This window comes from Atractosteus spatula, chromosome 19, assembly GCF_055471065.1.
Source record: "Atractosteus spatula isolate fAtrSpa1 chromosome 19, fAtrSpa1.hap1, whole genome shotgun sequence".
Classification (NCBI taxonomy): Eukaryota; Metazoa; Chordata; class Actinopteri; order Semionotiformes; family Lepisosteidae; genus Atractosteus; species Atractosteus spatula.
Genome location: NC_142724.1, coordinates 15225571 through 15250989, shown reverse-complemented (window position 1 = coordinate 15250989; position 25419 = coordinate 15225571). Strand labels below are relative to the sequence as shown.

General features: G+C 38.4%; 1 protein-coding gene across 2 annotated transcripts in view; it reads right to left on the bottom strand.

Moving 5' to 3' along the window:
* necab3 (N-terminal EF-hand calcium binding protein 3) overlaps window positions 1-25419 on the bottom strand; it is an 87080-nt gene that overhangs the window by 24180 nt on the left and 37481 nt on the right. For both annotated transcript variants that reach the window (XM_088937294.1, XM_088937295.1), the window contains exons 3-4: window positions 11401-11509; window positions 1702-1727 (exon numbers count right to left, since the gene is read on the bottom strand). In XM_088937294.1, the coding sequence (XP_088793420.1) occupies window positions 1702-1727; window positions 11401-11509 (135 nt within the window). The remainder of the gene's footprint in view (window positions 1-1701; window positions 1728-11400; window positions 11510-25419) is intronic.

Below are 25419 nucleotides of genomic sequence, written 5' to 3'. Positions count from 1 at the left end.
CTCCCCAAATCTGTCGCTCTAGATCTCAACTCTTCTAGATTTTGCTCCAGACTCTATGAAACTTAATTGAACAACTTTTCTTAAGCTAATCAGCAATTTTACTTTTTAATTTAAACATCAGAATATTTCAAATTAACTAAAAAATCTGCAACTCTTTAGGCCCCTAAATTAAAGAAAAGTACTAATTAAACCAATTATTGCTTCACGTCCTTCAACTAGGGTTAACTAAGAAGCTGAGGGTTCAACTCAGACACCTAGATCCTGCAGGCAGGTATTGCCAGCACCTGCATTAAGGTGCTGGTGATTTAAACTTGCTGAATTGTGGTCCTTCAGGACTGGAGCGCTGAACTTTTGTTCCAAAGTTATTGACCGCTAGAAATCCTCAGACTGATGGAAACTAGTTAACTCCTCATGTCTGGTGCCATAATGGGCCTAGACACAGCTGATGTGTTGGTGGAACGGTAACAAGATTAAATTAAAAGAGGTCTATAGCCTGCATGCCTGGGTGACAGGGTGCAACTTCATATTTTAAATTTTGTTTACTTCCCTCCTGAATCAAAAGGCTTATTTTCACAGCCGAACAAGCTGCCGGGACCCAGATAAGCAAACAGCTTTCTTCTGTGCTCGTGCTGGAATGTTTCTAATTGCAAGTGTATAGTGGCGCACAGTATCTATCTGACTGTGATGTGCAGACCTGGAGTTCAGATTTATCTCTGCTTTTACCTATCTTGGTTTTCACAGTTCAGGAGTTATTTCCTTTGCTGTTTTCCATCACTTTGATGTAACACAGCCACTGCAAGTCTGACTGTTTTCAATCCCACTCGGGAGTCTCTGTACCTCACTTGGCTCTAAGAGACAGCATTCAGAAATGGCTACTGATTCTCTAGAATTTTTGTACTAGACAGCATAGGGTGAAAAGTAATATTCCTAACAGAAAAACATAACTTATAAATGAAGTCTTAGGGGCAAAATGGGACTGAAGTACTTTGCAGTTGGAGAAAGGTCAGCTATAAACCCACTGTGAAAAGTGTGAGCTACATGTGTAACTGGGCTCATGCACTTCAGGGCTCTGCCATGGCAGAGGAACAGTCTTTGGCATGCTGCAATTGTCCACTCTCTAGGGAGCGGTGCTGTGTGTGATATGATCCCACGAGCGACTGGGATCAAATCCTGGCAGGGGCAGCAAGAGCTGTGCTTGTCAGACATTATTATACTACTGGAAAAGAGGTACACACAAATAGGAATATATTAGTTTTTAATCTCATTGAGCTAGCGAGATCATAATTTATTTTATGATTTTGTATACGAACTCCCAATGTTGTGTTCTTAATTCACTTTATTCAATATGTCAATTTGTTAACCACCCATTACTGAACAGGTATTAGAACTGTCTGTAAGAAAGCAGCAGAAGGAGGAATAAAACGGTATAATTTTCAGAGTTCATTCTGTCAGGATGTATTCTTTAACATCATTACACTATAGTTCAGAATCTGAACAAAAAACTCAATTTCTGTCACTACATAAAAGTCATCTAGCTTTTAATGGGCACTTGTGAGTGTACATAAAGAGTGTACATACAGTATCTTTCGATCTAAGTATGTGATAGTTTGATACTATGTATTTATGTGTAAATATGTAGTGGAATCACACATCTAAAGAAGCAAAGAACTAGAAAAGTACTTAAAATTGATACAGACTTACCACACAGCTTCTCTGTGTCTAGGTTGCTGAAATGCAATGAGAAAGGGAGAAGAGAAAAAAAAGGTTAATTTAATCCGAAGTGCTTCAGAGGTCTGGCGTCTGTTCATCAAAGCATTGTGAAGGCTTTTTCTGCCTGAGATGAGGCCAGACTGTAATGGTTTAAAACTGTGGCACTGTAACTAGGCTTTGGTATGAGGGAATCCAGGTGCAATACTGCTATGCTAAGCTACCTCTAATTATTGCCCTAGCTTTTTGTCTGAGAAAAAAAGAAAACTAAAAAGACTCAGGAGTCAAACAGAAAACTCTGGGGGATTGTTTTGTGCTTTCTGATAACATTCAAATCTAGTTTCCCACACACATGTTGAGTACATGGTCCAGTAAATCATAGAAATAGATTTAATTTCTTAGTGGTTCACTGTCTTTATTCTACTCTGTTGATTTGTCTGCTTTGATAATGATTCCTTAAGGCCGTTAACTTCAACAGTGCGCAAATGAATTTTTCTGCCCAAGCTGCGTTGCTATGGTGAGGAAGGTACTGCAAAATTTTCCCTTTGAAATGGTGTCAATTTTTTATTGCTAGGGCAACGTTCCAAAACCAGTTTCAGTGGAAGATATATTGCAATAGTATAAGAAATAAACAGTCTGAGGACAATTGGTATCATTGAATATTTCTTCTGACATACTTTCTTGGTTTTAGATTTGGTGATTCTGCAGAACAAATAGTGTTGCTTTCCAATAAGAAGAAATGAAATCCAGTGCTGCATTTTCTTTATGAAATCAAACTTTTGAATATTGAGGATCTAAGAGAACTTTGAACTTTTACTAGAGAATATCTCTATCCAAAATCCAAGCACGTCTGACCGCAACACTGTGGAATATTACAATAATGGGCACTAAAACAACGAATACAGTCCAGTAGATCAAAAATATTGAATTAGCAAATTATACTGACAGGAGGTGAGTAGGTGACAGGAGATTGTTCATGTGATGAAATGATGAAATCCAGCTAAGTATTTTTAAACAATATATTACGTTTATATAATAAGTAGTCACTCTATAGATTAAGAGTTATTCTTTTTTTTAGACTCAAAATACTTCAGATCTCAGTTTGGGAGGATTCATCAACTGCTGTAAGAATTGGTACTTTTTGTTGACTTTGAAGCATGATAAGATGCTTTTATTATACAGCACTTCATCGATCCTGTTCCTCCTGAATTCCATTGGACTGACTGTTGTGTCTTAATGTGGTAATTCAAACAGAGTAACAGTTTGGAATAGACTGCTTTTGTCACTCACTGAGCTGAATCTTTAGACATTAACATGCAAAAGGACTGTCAATCACTGTTACAGAAAAAGCACAGCATCTGCAGTGCAGATCAGCTCAGTTCTTTCCTCCTTTTCTTTTTCCAAGTGAGATTTTTGACAAAATCCTATACCAGATTAGACATTTGAGCAGAAAACCGTGCTGCCTACTTAGGGAACCATGATACAGTTTAATTGGATTGGGACACAATACCCTGTGGAGGGAGTGACAGCTGATTTAGAAATCTAACCAGTGAAACACCCAGGCACACTGGTCTGTTGCTTGTCAAAGATGTCCTGTGAAAGACATATCAGCTCGGCTCAGTCTGACAGCTCCCTTCCCTAAATAAACTCCCAGTTCTCTGATGGCAGCTCCTTCCTGTCACTGTGAGCATGTAGGGAGGCTCTTCTCTCAGCTTTCTTTGTTTTCAAACTCCTGATTCCAACTTACATCTGGAGTCTTGCAAAGTCTTTCTAGCCCAATGGGGAATGAGTCTCATTGGACTGTTTCTCAGCTTTGTTCACGCAGGCATGAACATTATCTTGCATTACAAAACCTGTCAGTTTTTAGCAAGTTTTGCTTTTTTTTCCAAGCCATGAACAATTTTCACATTGTTTTAAGTGGTCACATAATTGATTCACATTTTAATTTCTCATTGTTTTGCACAAAGTTCTTCATTTAAAGAGACTGCTCTCACCTTTCAAGCAGCTATGAATGTGGATAGCTAAGAGACACATTGACTCACTTCACTACTTAATGACCTAGATGGCTTGTTAAAAACTAGATCAGATTTAGAGTGCTGATAGCAGATAACGATGAAAATGAATACTCATCTTTAATAAACCAGTAGGTGTAGCAAAAAAAGACTTAAAGCCTTAGATTTTTTTAAAAAAAGACTTAGATTTTGTTCTTCTATTTATTCAGATTTTTGCTTCCATGAAACTCAAGTCAACTGCATCCAATAAACATTTTCATTTTTGAGAATGAACAAAGGACTGGATTCTGGAAGTAATTACATTTTTGACAGAAAAGTGAGCAAAATATATTTCATACAGATTTCTTCCTATAAAATAAATCTCCCTTTACTACAAAACATTGAAATGTATATAAACATATAATAGTCTATTTCAAAACTCCTGTATGACGTCTCAGTGTCAAAGCACCAAATATGCAACAATGTATTTTGGAGCACCTGAAATCGATCTGACCTGGTCTGAGTCTTGCCCAGGCAACCATCAGATGTGCTTATGACAAATTGTACTTCACTGTCTCAATACTTATGCAGTGAAATGCATTTCTGTTTTTAATTCTGATGAGAAGGTTTGCATCTTGCAGTATAGCCCTAGTGGATGGATGTTATGCATTCCAGCTTGTAGGGGCAGCAACATCCTATTACTGTTTCTGTAACATTAAGTTTTTTTACAGGACAGGGTTGTTAGCCTTGTGCCCAACCTCCAACATGGAGGACCTGGTGCCCGACGTGGGACACAAGCCTACTATCCTGAGATTATGAGTCTCATGCTCTACCAACAAAGGTAGTTGGGGCCTCTATAGCCCTTGTAACTACCCTGAAGATCTAGTCTTCCATGCTCAGTGAATAGATACTTTCACCGCTACATTCTGGAGATTGCCTGCAAACAGTTTGGCTCTTATTTTGAGGTTTATATTCACAGCTATATTGTGTTGGATAATTGAATAATCTGGTCTTTGCTGATTGCTTATTCCTCAAGAAGTGTCTTTCATTTTCAAGACATTCTATATTGTTGATTTTGAAATACTCATCTCAAAAAAGTAAAACTCCAAAGACTGGAGCCAAGGCCATGTATTCAAAATTAATATGACATGGAACATCTGAGAAATTAGAAACAACTGTTAGGCATTTGTCCCACAAAACACAAAAATGATATTGTCCTAATATGGTTAGTCATATAAGGAAAATAATACCCAGAAGCAAGAAACAACAGATGAAATACTATACTTTTGCCTCATACTGGTCTTTAGATCTGAAATATGGATTTAATTATTACACAGAATTAAATTATTTCTCTATCCTTCCTATACTCATGCTTTAAACTGTACATCTGATGGCCAGTATAATTTCAAATCCCTATGGAAACATTGATTAGTCTTGTGACATCGTCTTTCAGAGCCGTGTGAGAGGTGGCAGGAAGATAAAGTCAAAGTTAAATTGTTCTCATTTGTGAAATTGTTTTTCAAAATGCCAAAGTTCAGAACCTCACCCAAAATAAAAATGAAAGCATTATTAGCAATGAAATAGTCACCTAGAAAGATTTTCATGGAAGGTATGATTATGTACACATACATACTGTTGCAAATGGAGGGTTACAAAAATAGTGAATAACAGGAATTGTCAAGTGGTTTAGTCAATAACTAAAATAAATAATCATAATCCCTAACATGTAAGGATTTCTCCAAGAATATACCCGAGTGCTTGGTATAATTGAGACACATGAATTCTTTATTCACTGGCACAGCTTTGGTGAAAAGAGAAATACTCGAATTCAGACACACTTGGTTAAACAAATATTTATCGACAGTTACAATACAAACATTTCCCTGTCTACATTACAAGTTTACGTACAAGGTGTTTCAGAGACCTATGTCTAGACCACCAGGGAAAGACTTCAGACTTCTACCAAGTATATGAGTCTTAATTAATGCCTGCAAGAGGCCAAAAGAAGAGATAAGATGCCTTCTAAACTAAATTTCTCTTACCCAGATGCCACAAATAAATGGCATCCTATCTCCTTATTCTAAAATGTACCCACTAAGCAGGAGAGGCAGTATTGATCTGACTATATTGATCTGACTATATTGTCTTTCTGGATTGTTGATTGACACTTCATAATTTACCCAGAACTTAATTAACTAAGGTAAACCTTATGATTGCTTTGATCACTGAATCTGGACCCCCATGTCATCTCAGCAAATATCCCCTCTACTTTGAAGCTAGAAATGTTTATACCACCAGGTGTTACACACTTTATTTAGACTCTTAGAGGCACTTCTTAGTCACCTATAGTTATAACAAGGCACATATTTAAACACATGTACATGAAATGCATTGCTGATGTAATGATTAATTAAATGAATACTTTTTTTAATCTATGCAGGATACAGACCATAATCCCTGCACTGTAGCTGTTGGTATCCATATCCCCCAGCAATGTACTATACACAAGCCTGGCATCATTCAAGACATAGCTGGATGAGATCCTGGGATCCATTTTCTACTAACTACCAAATGGGCTAGATGGGACAAATGGTGTCTCTCAATTGTAACATTTCTTATGTTCTTAAGAAAAGTATAACCCAACATGTCATCGGTTTCCCTTTGTACTACAGCAGCTTGCATACAGTGAATTAAGAATTTACCTTTGCATTATGAGGAAATGCTTGATGTTTATTTCATTTGGTTAACTCCAGAATACAGATTTGCAATCAAAGAACTGTAATTGTGACAGGGGCAACTTAACGGCAAAACACGCAACCAGATTACAACAGCAAACAATATTGTACAGACTGAAATAAAAAATAATATACCATAATCTGTTATGATTTGAAGGAGGGACAATGAACAAGATATTACAGAACCCTGTAGTACAGTTTATAAAATAAGATACTGTACTTGTGAAATAAATTGCAACATAAGATGAATAAGATTTTGAATATACATGACCCAATGTATTTCAGGAATTGCACAAAAACTGACTCTGATAATTCAGAAAAAAAATTATCTAAAATTTGTGTCTGAATTCAATACTCACTCACTCATACTGTATGTCGGTTTATAATATATGATTGAGAATTAGCAAGACAGGATGGGAAAACAAACTTGGGACATACCAACCTTCAATCTTTTTTTTTTTAAAACCATTACATTTTGGATGTAATGACATTACAGCTTCACATTTAAATGACTTCCGTATTCATTTCTTCTTTCTCAAGCAACAAGGGACTACATCCATCTACTCATTTTCACTAGACCCACATTATCTAGTACGGCATTCGCAGGTGAGCCAGAGCCTATCCAGGCAGCAACGGGCACAAGGCAGGATACAACCTGGATGGGATGCAAGTCCATCACAGGACACACACAGACACAGAAATGCACACACTCACACCAGGGCCAGTTTTCCTAGAAACCAACTAGCCCACCACTACTTATGACTGTGGAGGAAACTGGAGCATCAGGAAGAATCCCATATAAGCACAGGAAGAATATACTGTACAAACTCAACACATATAGCAACACTGGAATTGAACCCAGGGCACCAGCCCTGCGAAGCAGCAATGCAAGCTCCTGCAACCACTGTGCCACCTAAGATGACATCATAGCATTGCAAATCTGCAGACCACCAAAACATTGAAGTATTACAGCCCTCAAAAATAAAGAAGTCTAGTCAGTACTAGGATCCACATAATGGAGTTTGTGGACCAGTATGTGGGCACTTCTCTCTATACCAGATTTTCTTTACCAGAATAGTTGCAGTTTGTTGGCTTGAAGACATCATCCTAGACATGCAGTGTCCAGGTTAAATCCCACTCTGGGCTTGTAAAATCCCCCCTTAAATTAACTGCTGAAGCAGTTTGTCCACTTCATCTGCTTTGTTACACTGTGATCTGTTGTTCAACAATGCCTGTCATGCATGTCCCAGGTACAGCAGATGCTGCACTTCAGGTGCTGATGAAGTGTGTCCCTTCCCATGTATATAAAATGCTTTGGGATGAAAAGCAGTAATTATTTTTTTTCTTTTTATACCCTTCCAGTTCAGAACTGGCAATTGTTAATCAGCTCGTCGCACTGATGCTTCTCTCATGATTCTGGTTTATGAAATCTTAATTGTAATGCAGAAGGCAGTCTGTGTCACACACTGCTGCTGATTGCTAAAAGGGCAGTGTGACCCAGGCCAAGGAAGCACTGGAGCTGTGCTGGTTTGTAACAGAAACTGAATAATTAAACCTTGGTTTATAAAATTCTTTAAATAATTAAAGACAGAAGGGGCAAATATTTTACCCACAACTTTATTAAAAATGTGGGGAGGAGGGGGTGCCAACTGAATGGTTTGCCTAGGGCTGCAGTAGCTGGCAGCCTGCCACCCCTGAAGCTAGTATGTCTATAAACAGACATAACTTTGGAATATTTCAACTCAGTGTTATTGACAGTTTTCAAATGACAGGCGCACATACTTATGTCTACAACTTGTGATGCCGTGGCAGGACGGCGACTGGAGCCATCGGCAATCACTGGAGCAGGGATCAGCCGTGTGCCTTGCTCCAGCCCAGCTAAACAGAGAGCCGAACCCGGAAGAGGGAGAGAGAATCCGGAATGAGAGCAATTTCAAGATCACTGCACAAGCCATGCTACTGCAGTGTAAGTCAGGCTATAATACAAGCCCTTGAGCTGAAGACAAGCTGTTGTACCACCTCACTTGCTGCTGTACTGCAGCTCCAGTTGCTGACCTGCAGTCAGGCCGCAGGGCTGAAGATACAAGCTCTAATTTTAAGGCACAGGTCACTGAAATAATCCCACAGACCACCATGCTACTGTATTAGGTGCCTGTGCCAGAATACTCAGTTTTGAGTATTAGTATTTATTCAACTAGTTTTAGTTAAATTAGTTTATTAAACTAGCACTGTAAATAGTTTAATATAAATAAATAATTTATAATAAAGGTTCAATTTGACTTCAAACTTGTGCTGGGATGCATCTTTGGTCAGGGACCCGCCAAGGACCTGCGCAACTGCTGTGAGCTGCCCCATGTGGCATCACAAACTATATACACAGATGTTCAGAGAGTGAAAGACTTTCATGATCAAAACTGCCAGTTTAGACAATCTCTTTTCATTCAAAATGAAACATTCAGAATTCACATATATTATCTGAAGAAAGGAAATGAGCTTATAGCACTCCTCTGCATTTACAGAAGAGAAGCTGATGACACATTACTGGAGAAAAGCAGAGGCGCTTCATCTTTCAAAGGGAAAAATTAGGACAGCAACCTGAAGGTGCTGGAGTTCTGACTGTGCAGAGAATCTTTTTTAAAGTAAGAATGCTTCCTGTCTGCAGTGCTTTCTTTCCACTGGTCCTTCATGATTTCTTTTTTGATAACCTTTTCATCACCTTTTCAGGACATATTGTACTGTATAAGCACGCATTGGTAGTTTATCATCCATAAATCAGGAAAGATACAGTATGGCAATAATTTCTGCTTTTGATCTCTGACAAACTACTGTTACTGCTCAATTGTAAAATGTGTTTAGTCCTAAGAGACTCCAAGAAGATATTCATCTGATATTACTTATTTTCATTATAAACATGCAAAATGGTCCATTTGTGCTGTTCATTTACTTAAAACAGAAGAAATATAAATCTTTGGTTGGCTGAGTTAGTCGGTAATGAAAATGACTGACAACCTACCTTTAGTCTATGATTATTTTGCTTGAAAACAGTTTGTGAAAAAGGTGAAAAAAAGTGTTGAACAGAGCCTGATACATGGGATGTCCATGCAGTTTCTAGAGGTTGCTGGTATGACAGATTCCTGCCCCATTCTACACAGGAGATGAGCGTTTCATGGCATTTCATTAGGAAGTGAGGAGCCACAATTAACACCATTTATATTATATTATATTGTATTGTATTGTATTGTATTGTAATGTATTGTATTGTATTGTATTGTATTGTATCGTATCGTATTATTAGTGCAATAATTACTTAATATACATTTTTATTCAAGAGGTCATTTCTATGTGGATAATAAAGTTGTCAATAACAAGTCTAAAGTGATTTAAAAGATGATAGTGTCCAGTTCCCACTCAAAAACATCTCCACTAGTTTTATGGCTTTATTTACTGCATATTATCTTTATTACTATGCACTTTATCTGTATCTATTTTACCAATACAATTTAGAATTTAAAAATTAGCATGCTGGTGATGTTTTTTAATCAATTCAAGATGTCAGTGAAGTTTTGTATTTAGGCTTGTTCATATAAGGCTTAATTACATAACAGTTCAGGTGGGGTACGTAATTACATAACGTTTCATAAGGTCATTGAATCTGATGTTTTGTTTGTAACATCTTACACATTGAGATACATAATGTCTACAAATAGGGATTTAATTATTTGTGGAACATAAAATGTATTTTAGTCATTTAAATTTGACATCTTACAATTTTAAGATAGTAATGAGATAATATTGTTTTAATAACATTTTTTATCTCGTCAGCGTATGTATCTGTCACAGTGAAAGTTAAATACTCATATGCAAACTGTATGATATGTAAACTGTATTTAAATGTTGCTTTGTTAAATTTGCTGGGAACTGATAGAAGGGCTCCAGTGCTATAAGGCAGCATATCTAACCACTGCTCCACCATGCCATCCGATATGCATTCATATTTTGTCCAATAAAATTATTCATGTTTGATAAACTGCTTGACTTATGATAGTGGCTATCTGCTGCTGGATTTTGAAAACAAGAGCATCAGAATGCAAAAACAATATCAGTCAGCCTCTCGTTCTGAATCTGTTTTCAGTCAGACCCTGAGACCTCTATAGGAAGAGGCATCCCAGGAGGAACCTACAGCAGTCAGCTCCTGGACACAGCAGGACTGCCTACACCTGTTATAAAGAGGTGACCAGGAGCTGCATGGACATGAAATGTGAGAATCCAGCAGACAAATGGAAAATGCCTCATTAGCAAAATAAACCTACAAGGGACTAAGGATGTTAATTCAGAAAACACTCCTAGCTGATTCTGACTCTTATGAGTATCGTTCACTCAAAGGTGCTGAATTTTATTCACAGTGGGAATGAGATCAACCCCCTTTTCCTGCACAAGGTAAGGTAATTAACGCTCGTGAGAGAGCTGTCAGGGCCTCTTGTCTGGACAAAGCACCATTAGAAATCTTGTCCGTCAGGCCTTGCCTCTGTTTCAATGCTGTTTTAATTAGTGCAACAGCAAGAACAGTGTTTTCAGCAGCATTCTCTGCCTTGCCACTGACTAATTGGATCTGACAGCACAGATACAATGGTGATTTTTGGGAGCAAAGTTGCAGCTTTACTAAAGGGAACAAACTTGTGTCAAATTAAATAAACAGATTTTCTGTACCTAGGTAGAATCCTTTAAGTGACAGATAATGATATTAGGTTTATATTTATTCTGTTTTTATTTTACTAAATCTCTACCTTTTCTTCACTTATTTATATATTAATGACATAGTCCTATATCAATTGAAAGCATAAGGTTCATGAAACCATTTCAGTGTTATGCTATGATAGTGACATTGCTTGAAACAATGCTATTTCAGTTACATATTCTGAACAGTTTATTCAGGAGTGGAATGATGGTACATCATAAGCAAAACTTACTTGGTGTGGTGTCTGTCTATGGAGTAGAAAAGTTCCTGCAGCTCTTCGGTACTGAGAATACCGTCGGCAAAATAGGCCTTAAACTCCTCAAAAGACAGCTTCCCATCATCTGGAAAGAGAGAAACAGAATGTGAGGCTGGCTTTATAGTTTAAGGACTATCTCTTCCATGGTTCTGGGCTGAGCCCTCAGGCAATGTAGTAATTTCCCTCAGTCATTTTCTTGAAGACAACTCTCTGAGCCTTTAGCAAACATTTGGACTGTTTTTCTACTTTCTAGTTTTACTGTTATTCAAACTGCATTAAACCTGGGCCTTGTTAAGAACTGCAAACCTTTAAAAAAGGAGAAGTCTGCACCATTCAGAATTAGATCCCCCTTTTTTAGTCTCTATAAAATGACTTGATTTTTTTAGGCTGCTACCAACTAGACCAAGAAGATGGGCTCCCTGACCTCTTTGAATTAGTTATTTTGATCAGCTGGTATTTCGTCTCTTAATCTGAAATGCAAACTTGAAAAGATGTTGGCTCTGGTTATCCTGACTGGTGCGCAATGCCAGGAATGGTGCTGTGTGAGTTGGCAGGGGGTAGTGGTGCACTCTAGGAACGGAATACAGCCCTGCCAGGCTGTGGGGATCTGTAACACCCTGTATGCCAGTCTCTGGTATTGAGAAACTCAGTAAAGAATAGAATCATTTAAAGCTGAATTAACAGGCACGTCTGTAAACAAAGACTCAGGGGTATCCAGGACTGCCACAATATAGATGCCGAAAATGTTGAACTCCTCCAGGAAATGTCTCTAAATTTATTTTTAGCAGGTGAACAAGTAAAATGGATTTAATGGCCTCATTTCCATTAAGTATGCTTTTTTTGTCCCTACAACCTCCTTTATATTACATTCTTTAAGGTGAAATATGGTATTTTAAAACAAAAATGCACTACATACTATTTCTTACACTAGAGTAGACATAATATCTCCCAGGATAAATGAGGAGGGAGTATTTGAATATAAGAAGGATAATAAATGAGAGACTAATTTTCTCATTTTCTAGTTTGGTAGATGAATTAATCTAAAATGTCATCTAGTCATTTACTGAAGAAGCCTAGAGCCTGGGCCTCAATCACCTGGCTAGGAAGCCTGTACCTGATACCCAGCACTCTTTAAGTAAAGATATTTTTCCTATTCACTGTCCTAAATTATTTCTCCTTACATTCCCAACTATAACCATGTGTCCTTGTTTCACTACTGAGTGAATTCTTCTAATTTAGCTTTTACTGTCATTTACATTTACACCTTAAGTATGACTGGGATAATACTTGTGAGTTATTTAGTTTTTAAGTGCCCTAGCCTCTCTAGAACTTCAGTATCACTGCTGCTGCCATTACTCTGTACTGCTGGAGCTTGATCGCTAATATGGGGCATGTTATCAATATCTATTCACCTGTGCAAAATATTCATTTAGTATGTTAACAATATCTGTATCCTGGGGTGGTGAGGTGACTCTGAGGCTAAGGATCTGTGTCTGTGTCTGGAAGGTTGCCAGTTCGTATCCTGTGGCTGGCAGAGGAATCCTACTGCACTGGGCCCCTGAGCAAGGCCCTTAACCCCAACTGCTCTGGGAGTACTGTATAAATGGCTGACCCTGTGCTCTGACCCCAAACTTCTCTCCCTGTTTGTGTGTCTCACGGAGAGCAAGTTGGGGTATGTGAAAAGACAAATTCCTAGTACAAGAAATTGTACTGTATATGGCCAATAAAGTGATCCTATTTTATTATCAGCCCCCTATTATCTCTCTAACCTTTCACTCCCACTTTTACTGTTGTTTTACTGATGTAGCACTGGAGAAGGTTCTTCATATTACTTTTTATCTGTATTGCAATATTCTTGTCTCTCTCACTCATAGCAATTCTAATATATTTTTCAGCTGTGCCTACAGCTCCACTCTTTCTCTGTCTCTGAATTATGTACCCTTTTACATAGTCTGTGGAGAGCTCCCTTCTGATTTTTATCTTAATATCTCCATTAAACAATTTAGGCCATATTTTTCTTGACTTCTTAACCATCCGACTTCTATTGACTCTGTTTCTATCTGTTCACCGTTCACTGCTTGTAGGCTCTGTCTCATTGCTTAATAATCTGTTTTTCTATAACTAAACCCCTAATTTAAGACTCATATTTTTTAAACATAGTAAACATCAATAGATACCATATTACAGTTACTATTGCACAGTTGTTTAAATGATCCATTGCCTTAATTATATTCTGGTTTGAAAAGATAAAGTTAATAAGAACATTGTGCTTTTTCAAACTGTGTTAAGAAACAATCATTAACCATTCAATCATCTCAGTCTCAGGTATTGAATATCTCATCATATACCCAAACTTATGTGTGAGAAGTTAAAATTTCCTACCAATATAATGTCACCGATGTTACATACCATCCTGATCTTATCATGTAGTGAGCTACTGGAGCCCATATCTGTGTTTGGTAGTCTATAGTCCTTTGAAGTTTAATTCATATAGATTCTAAGATGCCCATTATCTTTTATTTCAGTTTTCTAGTTTGCAGGATAATTTTATATACAGCCCCACACCACCACCTATTCTGTCATGTCTGTCTTTCCAAACAAGCGTGTACACATTAATTTTATATCCATCCCCATCATCCTCACCTAACCATGTTTCAATTACTCCTATGATGTCACAGTTCACAGCTAGTTCAGAAGCCTGATATTCCTTCATTTAATTCATTGTGCTTTTCTTTATTTCTTATGCTGTGTGCTGTGCTAGCAGCCATAAACCCCTGCAGCTCACAACTGACTCACTGAAGCTCAGCAGTGTGAGCCTGGTCAGTACTTGGATGGGTGACCTATTTAAAACTAAGGTTGGTGCTGGAACAGTTAGTGGGACCAGTGATGGGGACATTATACTGTAAAAAGGTGCCGTACTTTAGATGAGATGTAAAACTGTCCTTACTCTCTGTGGACATTAAAAATTCCAGGGTGTTTATTAAAAAGAGTAGGGCTGTTACCCCAATGTCCTGGCCAAATTTTCCATTGGCCTTTACCAGTCATGGCCTCCTAATAATCCCCATCTCTGAACTGGCTTCATCAATCTTTTCTCCTCCCCACTGAGAGGTGGTGTGCGGTGAGCACATTGGTGCACTATGGCTGCCGTCCCATCATCCAGGTGGGTCTGCACACTGGTGGTGGTGGAGGGGAGGCCCCATTACCTGTAAAGCACTTTGAGTGGAGTGTCCAGAAAGGTGTTATATAAGTGTAAGGATTGATTATTATTATACTTATTATTGAGACAGGGCTGGGTTTGTATTTTGTGGTTTCAAATAAATTTGTGGGCCCCTAAAAACAAAGCACATAGCGGTTAGTGGTTAACACATAGCATGTTTTTTTTTACTGTACATCTTTAATATTCTATGACACCAATGAAAGGCAAGATACATAAATTAAATTAAGTTACACATGCACACAAAACCAATGTGTAAGTGCAAGTATTTTGCAACTTCATACTGCAATACATACAGTACAGTACCAAAACTAACGTATTTGAATAAGTGAGAGTTATGGTGGCACAGAGCTTAGCTGCAGCACCAGGGCCCTGGGTTCAATTCCTTGAGTATTATCTGTGTGTAGTTTGTATGTTTGTGTGGGATTCCTCCAGCTGCCCTGGTTTCCTCTCACAGTCCAAAGACGTACTGTACTGGAAGGTTAATTAGTTTTGATTTTAATTGGCATGAGTGTGTTTGTGTCTGTGCATGTCCTGCAATGGACTGGAGTCCTGTCCAGGGTGTATTCCTGTGACCCTGAATTGAAAGAAGCTTTTAGAAAATGAATGGAATTTCAAAAGCCCCAACAAATTCCCGTACACTACATATGACCTTTTGAAAAATAAAATAAAACTAAGCCAAATCATGTTTTGTTTCGTCATTTAGTGAATAAACACACTCAAATAGCTTCCTTCTTCCTCCTTCTTCCTTCAAGCCTTTGCTGCAGCATTTGATTCAATTAAACTGGAGAAGTTTGGCATGTCAGATTCATGCACAGCGGAGTGAAACTGATAACTCTTTCCTGACCACTGTAGTAATTAAAGCATTTTTTTTCACAATTCTTTTTAAAAGAGAAAAAGAATTTTCACCACTGCAGTTTGAAACTGGGAGGGTCAGGCATTTAATGTGATGAAGACATTTGGCAAACCTGGTGTGAACGTTGTGTTTGTTCATCAACCTCAGCATTTGTAGTGGGGTTGCTCTTCAAAAATGTCTTAATTGAAGTAATTGGAGTAAAACTCCAATGTGTGAGAGACATATCACCATCATTACTAAGTGCCTCAACCACGGAGGACCTCCAGTACTACCAGAAATGCTTCTATTAAAACAGCTGCTTATGACAGGCAGTTTAGTGTCATCATCCTTGCATTTGGCATTTTCACTTTCAAGCATTGCTTAAATATTTTTTCATCATACATTCCATCTCACCCACAAACCTCACAAAAACAAAACAAGGGATCTGTGGCAGTTTTAACAGCAACATTTACTTCTACCTGGACTTGAAAAAAAATACTAAGCTGTAATTTGTTATGGATGTTATAATGGTTATAAAAGTCAACATTTGCACTTCTCAGGCTTCTGAGAGACAAAGATCAAAGGGGACCTTCTGAGGAATTACTTTTGTAAATCATTAGGAGTCTTCATCAGTTAGAAACCCAGGATAAAAGACAGGTAGGCAAAAGCAGGAAAAACAGCCCGAAAAGGGGAAAAAGAAGATGAAAGAAGAGAAGAGGGAGAAGAAAAGTGCAGGCAAGAAGACCTTATTCAAGTCCAGTTTTTAGCTAAGTATTTGAACTTTGTTCAACAGACCTTGTCTTTCCGTTATTTTAGGAAACTATGATTTCCTTTATAAGGAATTCCCAGGCTAAAAAAGTTCTCTAAGGGTTAGCAGATGCATTTTTAAGAATAGGAAAATAGGGTCCCATTCATTTTGTAGTATCCAAATCTATAGGAAGAGATATAGCTCCCGGTTGTATTCTGCTTTATTTAGGATGCAAGTTTAATTTTCTTGTGGGCCTATTTAGGCATTGTTATGCCACAGTCACCTGCAGTGCACTGCGGCAGAAGGTGTGGCAGGCTGAAATCCAAGCGTAGGGCTTCTGTGTTCTCTGCAGAATACCAAAGAGAGTTGAGAGTCTATGTAGGTGAACAGGCTAGTTGGTGCAGGGCTGCCTGGGATTCAGATAGATGGATTGACAGGAAGAGGACTGCCCGGGAACCAGGCAGACAGGTTGAGGAATGGGGCTGTCTGGGAAACAGTGAAACAGGCTGACAGAAACGGAGCTGGGTTGAGCACATCACTGCTGGATTCACTGCTGAGCACAGAGCTGAACGAGAAACTAAGTGTCAAAGAACTGGTCTAGCTGTGAATCAAGCCTTAAAAGTGATCAATAGGAGGAATGATTGAAGTATTGGCTGCCTGATTAAAAGGCAGCTGGTCAGACAGACAAGCGGCCTGATCTCATTCTCACAGGATCGGCTGGAAGGCTCGTGAGAACGCTGCGGTTACCCGTGGCAACCACTGGTAGTGAGCCGCTCCCAGCCTGGGTGTGACAGACATTATATACTGTAGGAGGACTGGGTTAACAGTCTCACTTTTTCTAGTTGGTAAGAGTGTAGACCTGTGAAAGGCCTTGTTTGCGAATATGATAAACTGTAACTTATATGTTGTGTTGTGTGTTGTTTAGTTTATGATATTGTTAATAAAAGTTTGTTTACCCTAGCTTGCTTCTCATGTTTTACTTCTTCCACCAGAGCTGTGCCAGAGAACAAAGAACACAGGGGCCTCTAACTAAACCAGCCGCTCAGGTATATCCTTGGTATAATAACTGATTATCTCATCTGATATTATCATTTTCTTAAGTCTTGTATTTGTAACAACATGTACAACAGTAACTGTACAGTTATTTATACTTTATAGACATTATCTGTTAAGATAATGGAAGCTTTGCTTGCTGGACTGTACATTTGTGGTTTGTTATAAAAAGCAAACTGTTGTCATGGGCAACCAGTCTTGCAGGAAATGCATTTAAGACATAAATTGAAAACTGAATGGAAAACTCTGAGCTAAGACAGTCTGTATGTGTTTAATGCAAATAAATGGACATTTGATGTTTATTATTTGTAACTGGTACATTGAAATTGCCTTATTGGATATTTTGATATATCAAGGATAGTGGTATTAGCAAAGCATATCAGAATAGTAACAAACGAGAGGAGCCCATTCAGCCCATCTAGCACATTTGACAGTAGCTAATTGGGTTTTGGATCTCATGAAAGCCAGGGAATCATCTTCAGCAATGTGGCCTTGTAACTTGTTCCATAATCCCACAATTCTTTGGGTAAAGAAGCACTTCCTGATCTCAGTTTTGAATACACTTGTATTCACCATGTAGTATGTACTTGTGTCCTCTGGTTCATGCTTCACTGCTGATTCTGAAGAAGCCCATTAGGTTGTCTTTGCCAATGCCTTTGAGGATTTTAAGTGCTTTGATCAGGAACCCTTGTAGTTTTACCTGTTTGAGGGTAAAAAGGTTCAGTTCTTTCATTCTGTCAGTGTAGGACATTACCTTGTATCCACTTGCCCTTCTCTGGACTGATTCCAGAGCAGCGATATCTATTTTTATAACGTGTAATCAAAATTGTATATAATATTCTGCATGAGTAGATGCACAGTTTAACATGACAATTCTATGCAATTCTATGCTTTTAACAATATATATTAACAATTATACTAAAACATATCTCACAAGAATGGGAAGAACTGCACTTTTGAAATTCCTGGCTTCTGTTTATGTTTCTCTCTTTCATACTTTTACAGTTTTAAGACCTTCTATGAAAGTGCAATATTGTACTTTTACTATGCACTGACTTTGCTTTGTCTTGTTTTTGGTTATTCTTGTTTATTAATTACTATACTTGTCCACACTTCACCATGGCCTAGGTGAGCTTTATTAGACTTTACTGTTGAAGTATAGTTAGGGTTTCTGAGGGTCTCTTTTGAACATACAGCCTCAAAGCAAATGTTCAGTTTTGTCATTAGTGCAGCATTTTTAACCTAGCCCTATCCAGCCATGTGTGGTAATACTACAGAGTTGAGTACCACCAAAATCATTCATCAAGGCTTCCCATTGGATTATCCAGACTGAGAAGCCAACCGTGTACCAGCTGTAAATCCAAGCAAGCGTAAACCAGGTAACTGTACAGCAGCAAGGGTTTGGATTTGAGATTAATTGGTTTCCAGTGGTTTTAGTCATCAAAATACCTGTGTAAATTAAAAGGATACACGGTGAGTTACCTGATACTGTCAACTTCTTTCAGGCTGGTGGGAACAATTGCAAACATTCATGTATTGCTGACAGCTGACATACCAGTTCAATACATTCAGAAGTATTTTAATTAAACTTGTTTCAAAATAGAAATGGGATGCTGTTAATGCTTTCAGTGATACTGAGTGTTACATTATGAGGGTAAATAATAGCTAGAATTATGGGAGTGGATACATCACCTGCCCTAGGGAGACAGACACTCAAGGTAAGAGTGTCTGTTTTTAACAGAAACTGATATTTTAAAAGGAGGTAATATTAGGCAAGCAGGAAGGCTAAGTGTTTTTAAACAGGCTGCCACAAATAGGGCTTTCAAAACATTGATGCCTTTAAAAAGGGGGCTAAATTACAGTACATCCTCTGCAGTTTGATGCACTAAATATCAAAATGTCAGTGTTTTGCAGAGGAATGGACTTGCAGGGCTGGCCCATTCCTATCAGCAGAGTGGGAGGGCAGTTCTTTAGGGTGATTGAAGAAGGTTGAAGTGCTCGAGGTACTCCGGCAAACCCATCTCTCAATAGCCCTTCTCCTTTTAGAAAACACTGATTAAAAGAGAGAGTGCAGTGGGGCTTTGTCACCAACTTCCACCCATTATACGGGTAGGCCCGGAAGAGTCAGAAATGGCTACCATGATCAAATTAAAACACCAACTCCTAGTTGTAAAGATGCTCTTACAGATATATAAATGAAGGAGCTGATACAGAGGCTAAATATTAGAATGCAATGGAACAAGTAAAGGTTTATTCCATGCTGAAAAGAGAAGAAAAGAAACACAATGTTTCAGCAGTGGAGCCTTCCTTGGGTGTAAGAAAGAGAGTCAGCAGCTGCTACAGCATAGGAAAACAAAACCCGGGAGCAGGAGGGAGGCAGACTGGGCACTCAGGTGGTGCAAAGTTGAGAAAGGTGAAGAGAGGTGTGAAGTCAAAACCTGCATTAGGGTTTCAATTTGAAGATTTTCAGGGACACTCCTGCCTTTCATTTCACTGGACTCTTACAGTTTTGCTCCTTTTGGTTCATTACACAATTCTGTACTTATTCAGTTAATAATTTAAAGATACAATGCATGGTCTAGCTTGTTTTATTGGAACTGCACTTAGAACATCTAAGAGCAATTATAATGAAACAAGCTAGACCATAACACCAGTTGCCTTGTGACCTTGTATAAATAAAAACAGTTTAGATCTCAGACACAAGGGAAATCTAAAGACACCTCAGACTCCTGTTGACCATAGTATGTATGTACCATAGTATATTATAATAGTATTTATTATTTTTACTATTTTAGTTTACATTTCCTAAGGTTGCAAACTTTAATATATGGTACTTTTCCTGTAATACTGTAGGTAATTGTTTATGATTGACTTCAAGTTTTAGTCAAAACCTGCCAACAAAGATCTGCTATATATTCCACTCTGGCATTGATGTATTATCATTTACAGGTACCTGTTATTTTCTGATCTTTTAGAGCAAGAATCAGAAACAAATCTGAATGTAATCATACACCATTCAAGAAGCCTTAAAAGCAGAAACCTTTTATTTTTCAGCATGGAATGAAACTATACTAGTTTCTTTGCAGCCGCTCACTCAAACATCTTGAATACAACCATAGCCTTAATAAAGCACATCTGTGAGTATGTCTTACTGGATTTATGTTTTGTACCTCTCTATAGGCACATCTATAGTCCAGTGTAGTAAGGCACAGTAAAAACAAATGAAAACAATTGGAGGAAATCACAAGCAGAGCATGATAAATTTACCATGGCAAACCTTCAATGTTGAGTGGACTCGTGAGATTCTGTAAGGGTCTGAGTGACCCTTACAGAACCTGGGATGAATGGTTAACTTGCATCACCTTGCAGCTGAATGTCTTATCCTGCCTGCAAGAGAAATTACCCTCCATTGTTCCGCCCAGTCTGTGTGTGGCTTTATTGCCATCTATTCGGCTGTGTTCCCATTTCACACCTCATGAGCGGTCTGAATTCTTAATTACCTCCACTAATTGAGAATACATAAGGCTATTCCTGTTTCCTGTGCAGCACTGGCAATATTATTAAAATACTGCTAATTTACTGTTACCAGATCAATTAATAAAAACAATAATCTACTAATTGATGTGTTAATTTTACTCAACACAAAGAGATGGGGGATTTGAATCAGGTAAATGGCTAGAAAAGGCAATTTAGCACATCATTCATAACTGGTTGAAATGTTTTATTATCAGGACTGTGTTGTTATTCTGTTCCCAGGCTCGTAGACATCCTGCTGGTATATGCTTAGAGCTTAAATGACCTGTAATGTCAGTGCTGTGTAAAAATTTATGTTTTCTGCTGAATTATAACCACAGTAATATTCCTCTCACCATCCCGAGCCACTGTTTAAAATATGGCAGCACTTTATACTTTGGTGTAAACTGACAGATGTCTTTAGAATGCCTTGATACTACTGCCAGAGAAAACTGGCCTTGCTCCCAGAGCCGTAAAGTGCACTTAACCGTGGCTTAAAATGTATTCATATACATGTAAGCTCAGAGCGAATGGACATTTAGAAATATCTTTGAGCAATAAGAGCAAATTCCATGTACAAAAAAAACACAACAAACTCCACTAAAATTGTGTCATTGAGCTCAGGACAAAAATTAGGTTCTCGGATATTTGATTATGAATTTATAGTCAGTTTTATTGTTTCAGTTTGATGTTTTGTAGTTCATATGCCTCAACTAAAGGACTGACCTATTTTTCAATCTACCCATTATCTACAGTTGCTTCATCCTGAGATGGTTCATAGGAAACCAGACATTTACCTGCTAAACATAGCATTACACATTAGATGGAATTCCAGTCCACCAAAAGGGATACACCTAGAATTATATCACCTGAGCACAATGATTATGACTTGGAAGGTGTGTGCACCTGAAGAAATCCCATTTGGACAAAGATACGACATGCAAACTCCACACGGAATGTTCCACATGTCAGAATTGAACCCCGGACCCAAACAGCACTTACTGCCAAACCCCTGTGATCTTGCTTTTCCAGACTTTGTTAAATATTTTTATAAATTAATTATTCCACCCTGGAATATTTTTACACATTTTACAATCCTCTCAAACACAGATGATTTATGTTATGTAGGCTTTCATGTATTTTTTATGAAATAGTATCTATTTGCATTTCTGAGTACTGTTCATGTCTCTCACTAATCATTTTCAATAGTTTTGACTCAAGTACAATCTTACGTGTATACTTATATATAAATATTTATACTGAGTAATGAAAAATGAACACAGCAAAGGTGACAGACTAAAATAACTGTACAAAATTCAAAAAGTGGGTCTCATGGTACTCTATGTTCAGCTTGCAAAAGCACCAGTTCACAGCAAAATTCATGAACCCTAGTCCAGATATTGCTGGTTCACAATTCTGTTGAAAGTAGTCTGTCAGGTGTTCACAGACTTTAGCCAGCATGTCAAGGGTACCCTGGCTGAATACACACCCACCAAGCACTAACTATCGCCAGTCCATTTGTGCACTGACACAGGAAATCAAGCTGTCACATGGCTCAGATTCAGAAGTGTGTGGGCTGGGACATAGGACAGCCTACCAGGGGCTTCTGGCAACTTTCTTTTGTTTTTGAAATAGTTTTGGCTACCGTATTGGTCAGCGTATCTATCCTGGGCTTACCAAACAGCAATAACCCCTATAATCTACAGTACCTGACCTAGATAGACACCATGATTCTGCATTTGAGAAGGCTGCATCTGTCCTCACTCTGATGCCTTAGTTTTGCCATTGATGCTGTAGGCAATGTGAAAAAGCAGCACAGAGAAGATCTATGGTGCCCTTTTCTGAGGATAAGTGTCGCTTTTTTCATCACTCCCTTGCACTACTGTATGGAAGATGCTGTTAATCAAACAGGTTCGGAATTTTCATTCTGAAGGAAACACTTCCATGAGTTTGATTAATGAACCTGGAGAGAGCAGCACTGTCCCACAGCAGAAGACCCCATCCTTTGGTGTAGCAGAGTTCACCGTTGTTTAGGAAGTAGTGCTGCATGGGCTCAGAGCTGCAGCTATTACAACAAGCGAATCATAACAAGTTAGATCATTTTTAGTAAGCTGCAAATAACAAGAAAAATGACAGGTGCCACTTTGGTCAACCATATGTCACTAAGCCATATGCATAGGAGAGATTATAGCCTTCATAATTGGAAAAGAAGTGAAGAATTGTTCCTTGTATAAATAAAGCAGTTGCATGGAGAATGCCTTGAGAATGTGGAGTATGACAAGGCTGGGGTCAGAAACTTGATATTATCACATGACTTGCAAGTGTGCCACCCTCATGGCCAGAAGCCCCAGGGGCCAAATCTCCTAGACATGAATCTAAGAGGCAGTTTGCTTAGCGAATAGCCTGAACTGAGCACTCCAATCAGTTCTGGTTGCCAAAGGTAAGAAGCAAAAGTGAAGAACAAGTGTTTTACCTCACATTTCTGCAAAGAGTAAAATAAATCTATCTATCTAAATTCAGTATTAAAATTATTTAAATGGTGTGGTGATGGGCTACTTGTCCTCAAAGCTTATTTTGAAATACATTAAAAATAATGGCCAGTTTAGCTGATGGGAACGATTAAGCTAAAATGTGCTATAGAAACACTAGGGTTTCTAAAATATCATTTAACACAAAAAAAATCTATTTTACTAAATGGATTTAGTATAATTTTGGTTTTCACGATTATTTGATTGATTAAGCACTTTGTACTCAGTCCTCTAATTTTTGGATAGTATCACCAGTGCACTATGAGTATGAAGGACCCAAGCCCACAGCTAAACTACCCCTTACCCCACAGAACAGTTAAAAGCCCAGCACTGGCTGACACAATATAATCACAGCAGACTTGAGCTTTGCTTGATGCCTTCATCATTTTAACCTCACCCAGCAAGTAATGCCCCACCCTGTTTTTTAATGGTTTTAGCAATTAAACAACTGTTTCCCAAAATAAGCATCATAAGCTGACTTAATGGGAAGCATACACTAAAAGAAGAAAATATTGGAGTACCTTTGTCCCTGTTTTGCTTAATGTGGAGTAGTGGTCAGGGCTCTGGACTAGTGAGTCCAGAGAGTTATGAGTTATGGGTCCAGGTGAGAGCAATGTTGCTGTATTCTTGAACAAGGTACTTCACCTGTTACTCCAGCACATCTATCTGTATAAATAAGCACCAGACTTTGTACATACAAAATAGCTAAATATGATCTGTGTAAGGTATTTTGGATAAAAGTTTCAGCCCCCCAAAGATACATTAGATGAATCGATCTTTTCATTTATTGTATGAAGTGGAATGTAAATGAAAGAAATCTATAATTGTCACGAATGACCCGCTGTGCAAACGGAAAGATGGACCCTGTGCGGTACCTTAGGTGGTCAAGAGGCAAGAAGGTAGCTTCCAAAGTAAATGAGGGCTAGACGAGAGACTTGGTCAAAGGATAGTTCCGTGGTTCGTATCATGAAGAGTAATGAGCAGGCTTCCAATCCAGGAGAGGGCTAGGCGAGAGATGTGGTCAAAGGCAAGTTTCGTATCGAGAAAAGTCAGGAGAAGGTTCAGAAAAAAGAAAGGTGAGGTAGGCGCTCCAAAGACCGACCAATACCAGGCAAAGAGCAGAGGGTTCTGGAGGGTTTAAGTATTGCACGAGGAAGAAGGTGCGCTGGTTGATGAAGTGTCATGGTTGGTTGATTGGCAGGAGCGGTGATGTTTGGCAGAAGTGTTCGGGGCTGGAGTGTAATTAGCACGAGTGCGCTTCCGTGTGAGAATGTGGTGGGATGAGGGCGTGACAATAATAAAAAAAATGTAGTGAGATTAATCTACTGTATCTGTCTAAACACAGATCCCTAACCTGATGCTGTGGTTATTATAATATTGGTAAATCAGTATCCACAGGACAGATACTTTTTTTAAATCTTTACTATCAGAAAGAATTGATCTTTCTATTACCATCTAAATAGGAATTAATCATTGCAGCTCATTGCTTCAGAAGCTAAGTCAATGCTTAAAAAAGAGGACAGATAAAGTGCTGATCAATAACACTGCCAGCTCACAGGTGCCTGCTAAACCATTGAGAGTCACTGCTGGGCAGCAGCCTGAGAGCCCTCCCAGCCCTTGGGGGTTCTTGTCTGTCTGTGTACTTCTCCCTTGGGAACCCTGGTCTCAAATAGATTCAAACCAGTAATTTTTGGGTGGTATTGGTATTATATAGGTATTGGTCTACCAGCAAGACTTTTCTTCTGCAGATGTATAAGGCACAGAATAGTCCAGATCTGCGTTATCTTAAGGACTAATTTATTGTAATTGTATGAGTACAGCCAATTCTTTATTATGAGATCCGCTGACTCACACCTTCTTACTCTACGAAAGACCAGGTTCTATACAGTAAGCGACACAGCCTTCTAGTGTGTAGCACCATGTCTGTGAAACTCACTGTCCAAATCCATTACAGGCTGTGTAATTGCTGACATTCTCAAAACTAGGTTAAAAACCTGTCTTTTCACAAAGGTTTTTAACATATCAAAATCCAATCCGATGGGCTTATTTATCCAATGTATTTTTTCTTCTGTTGTTTATTTTACACTTACTATCGTACAGCTTT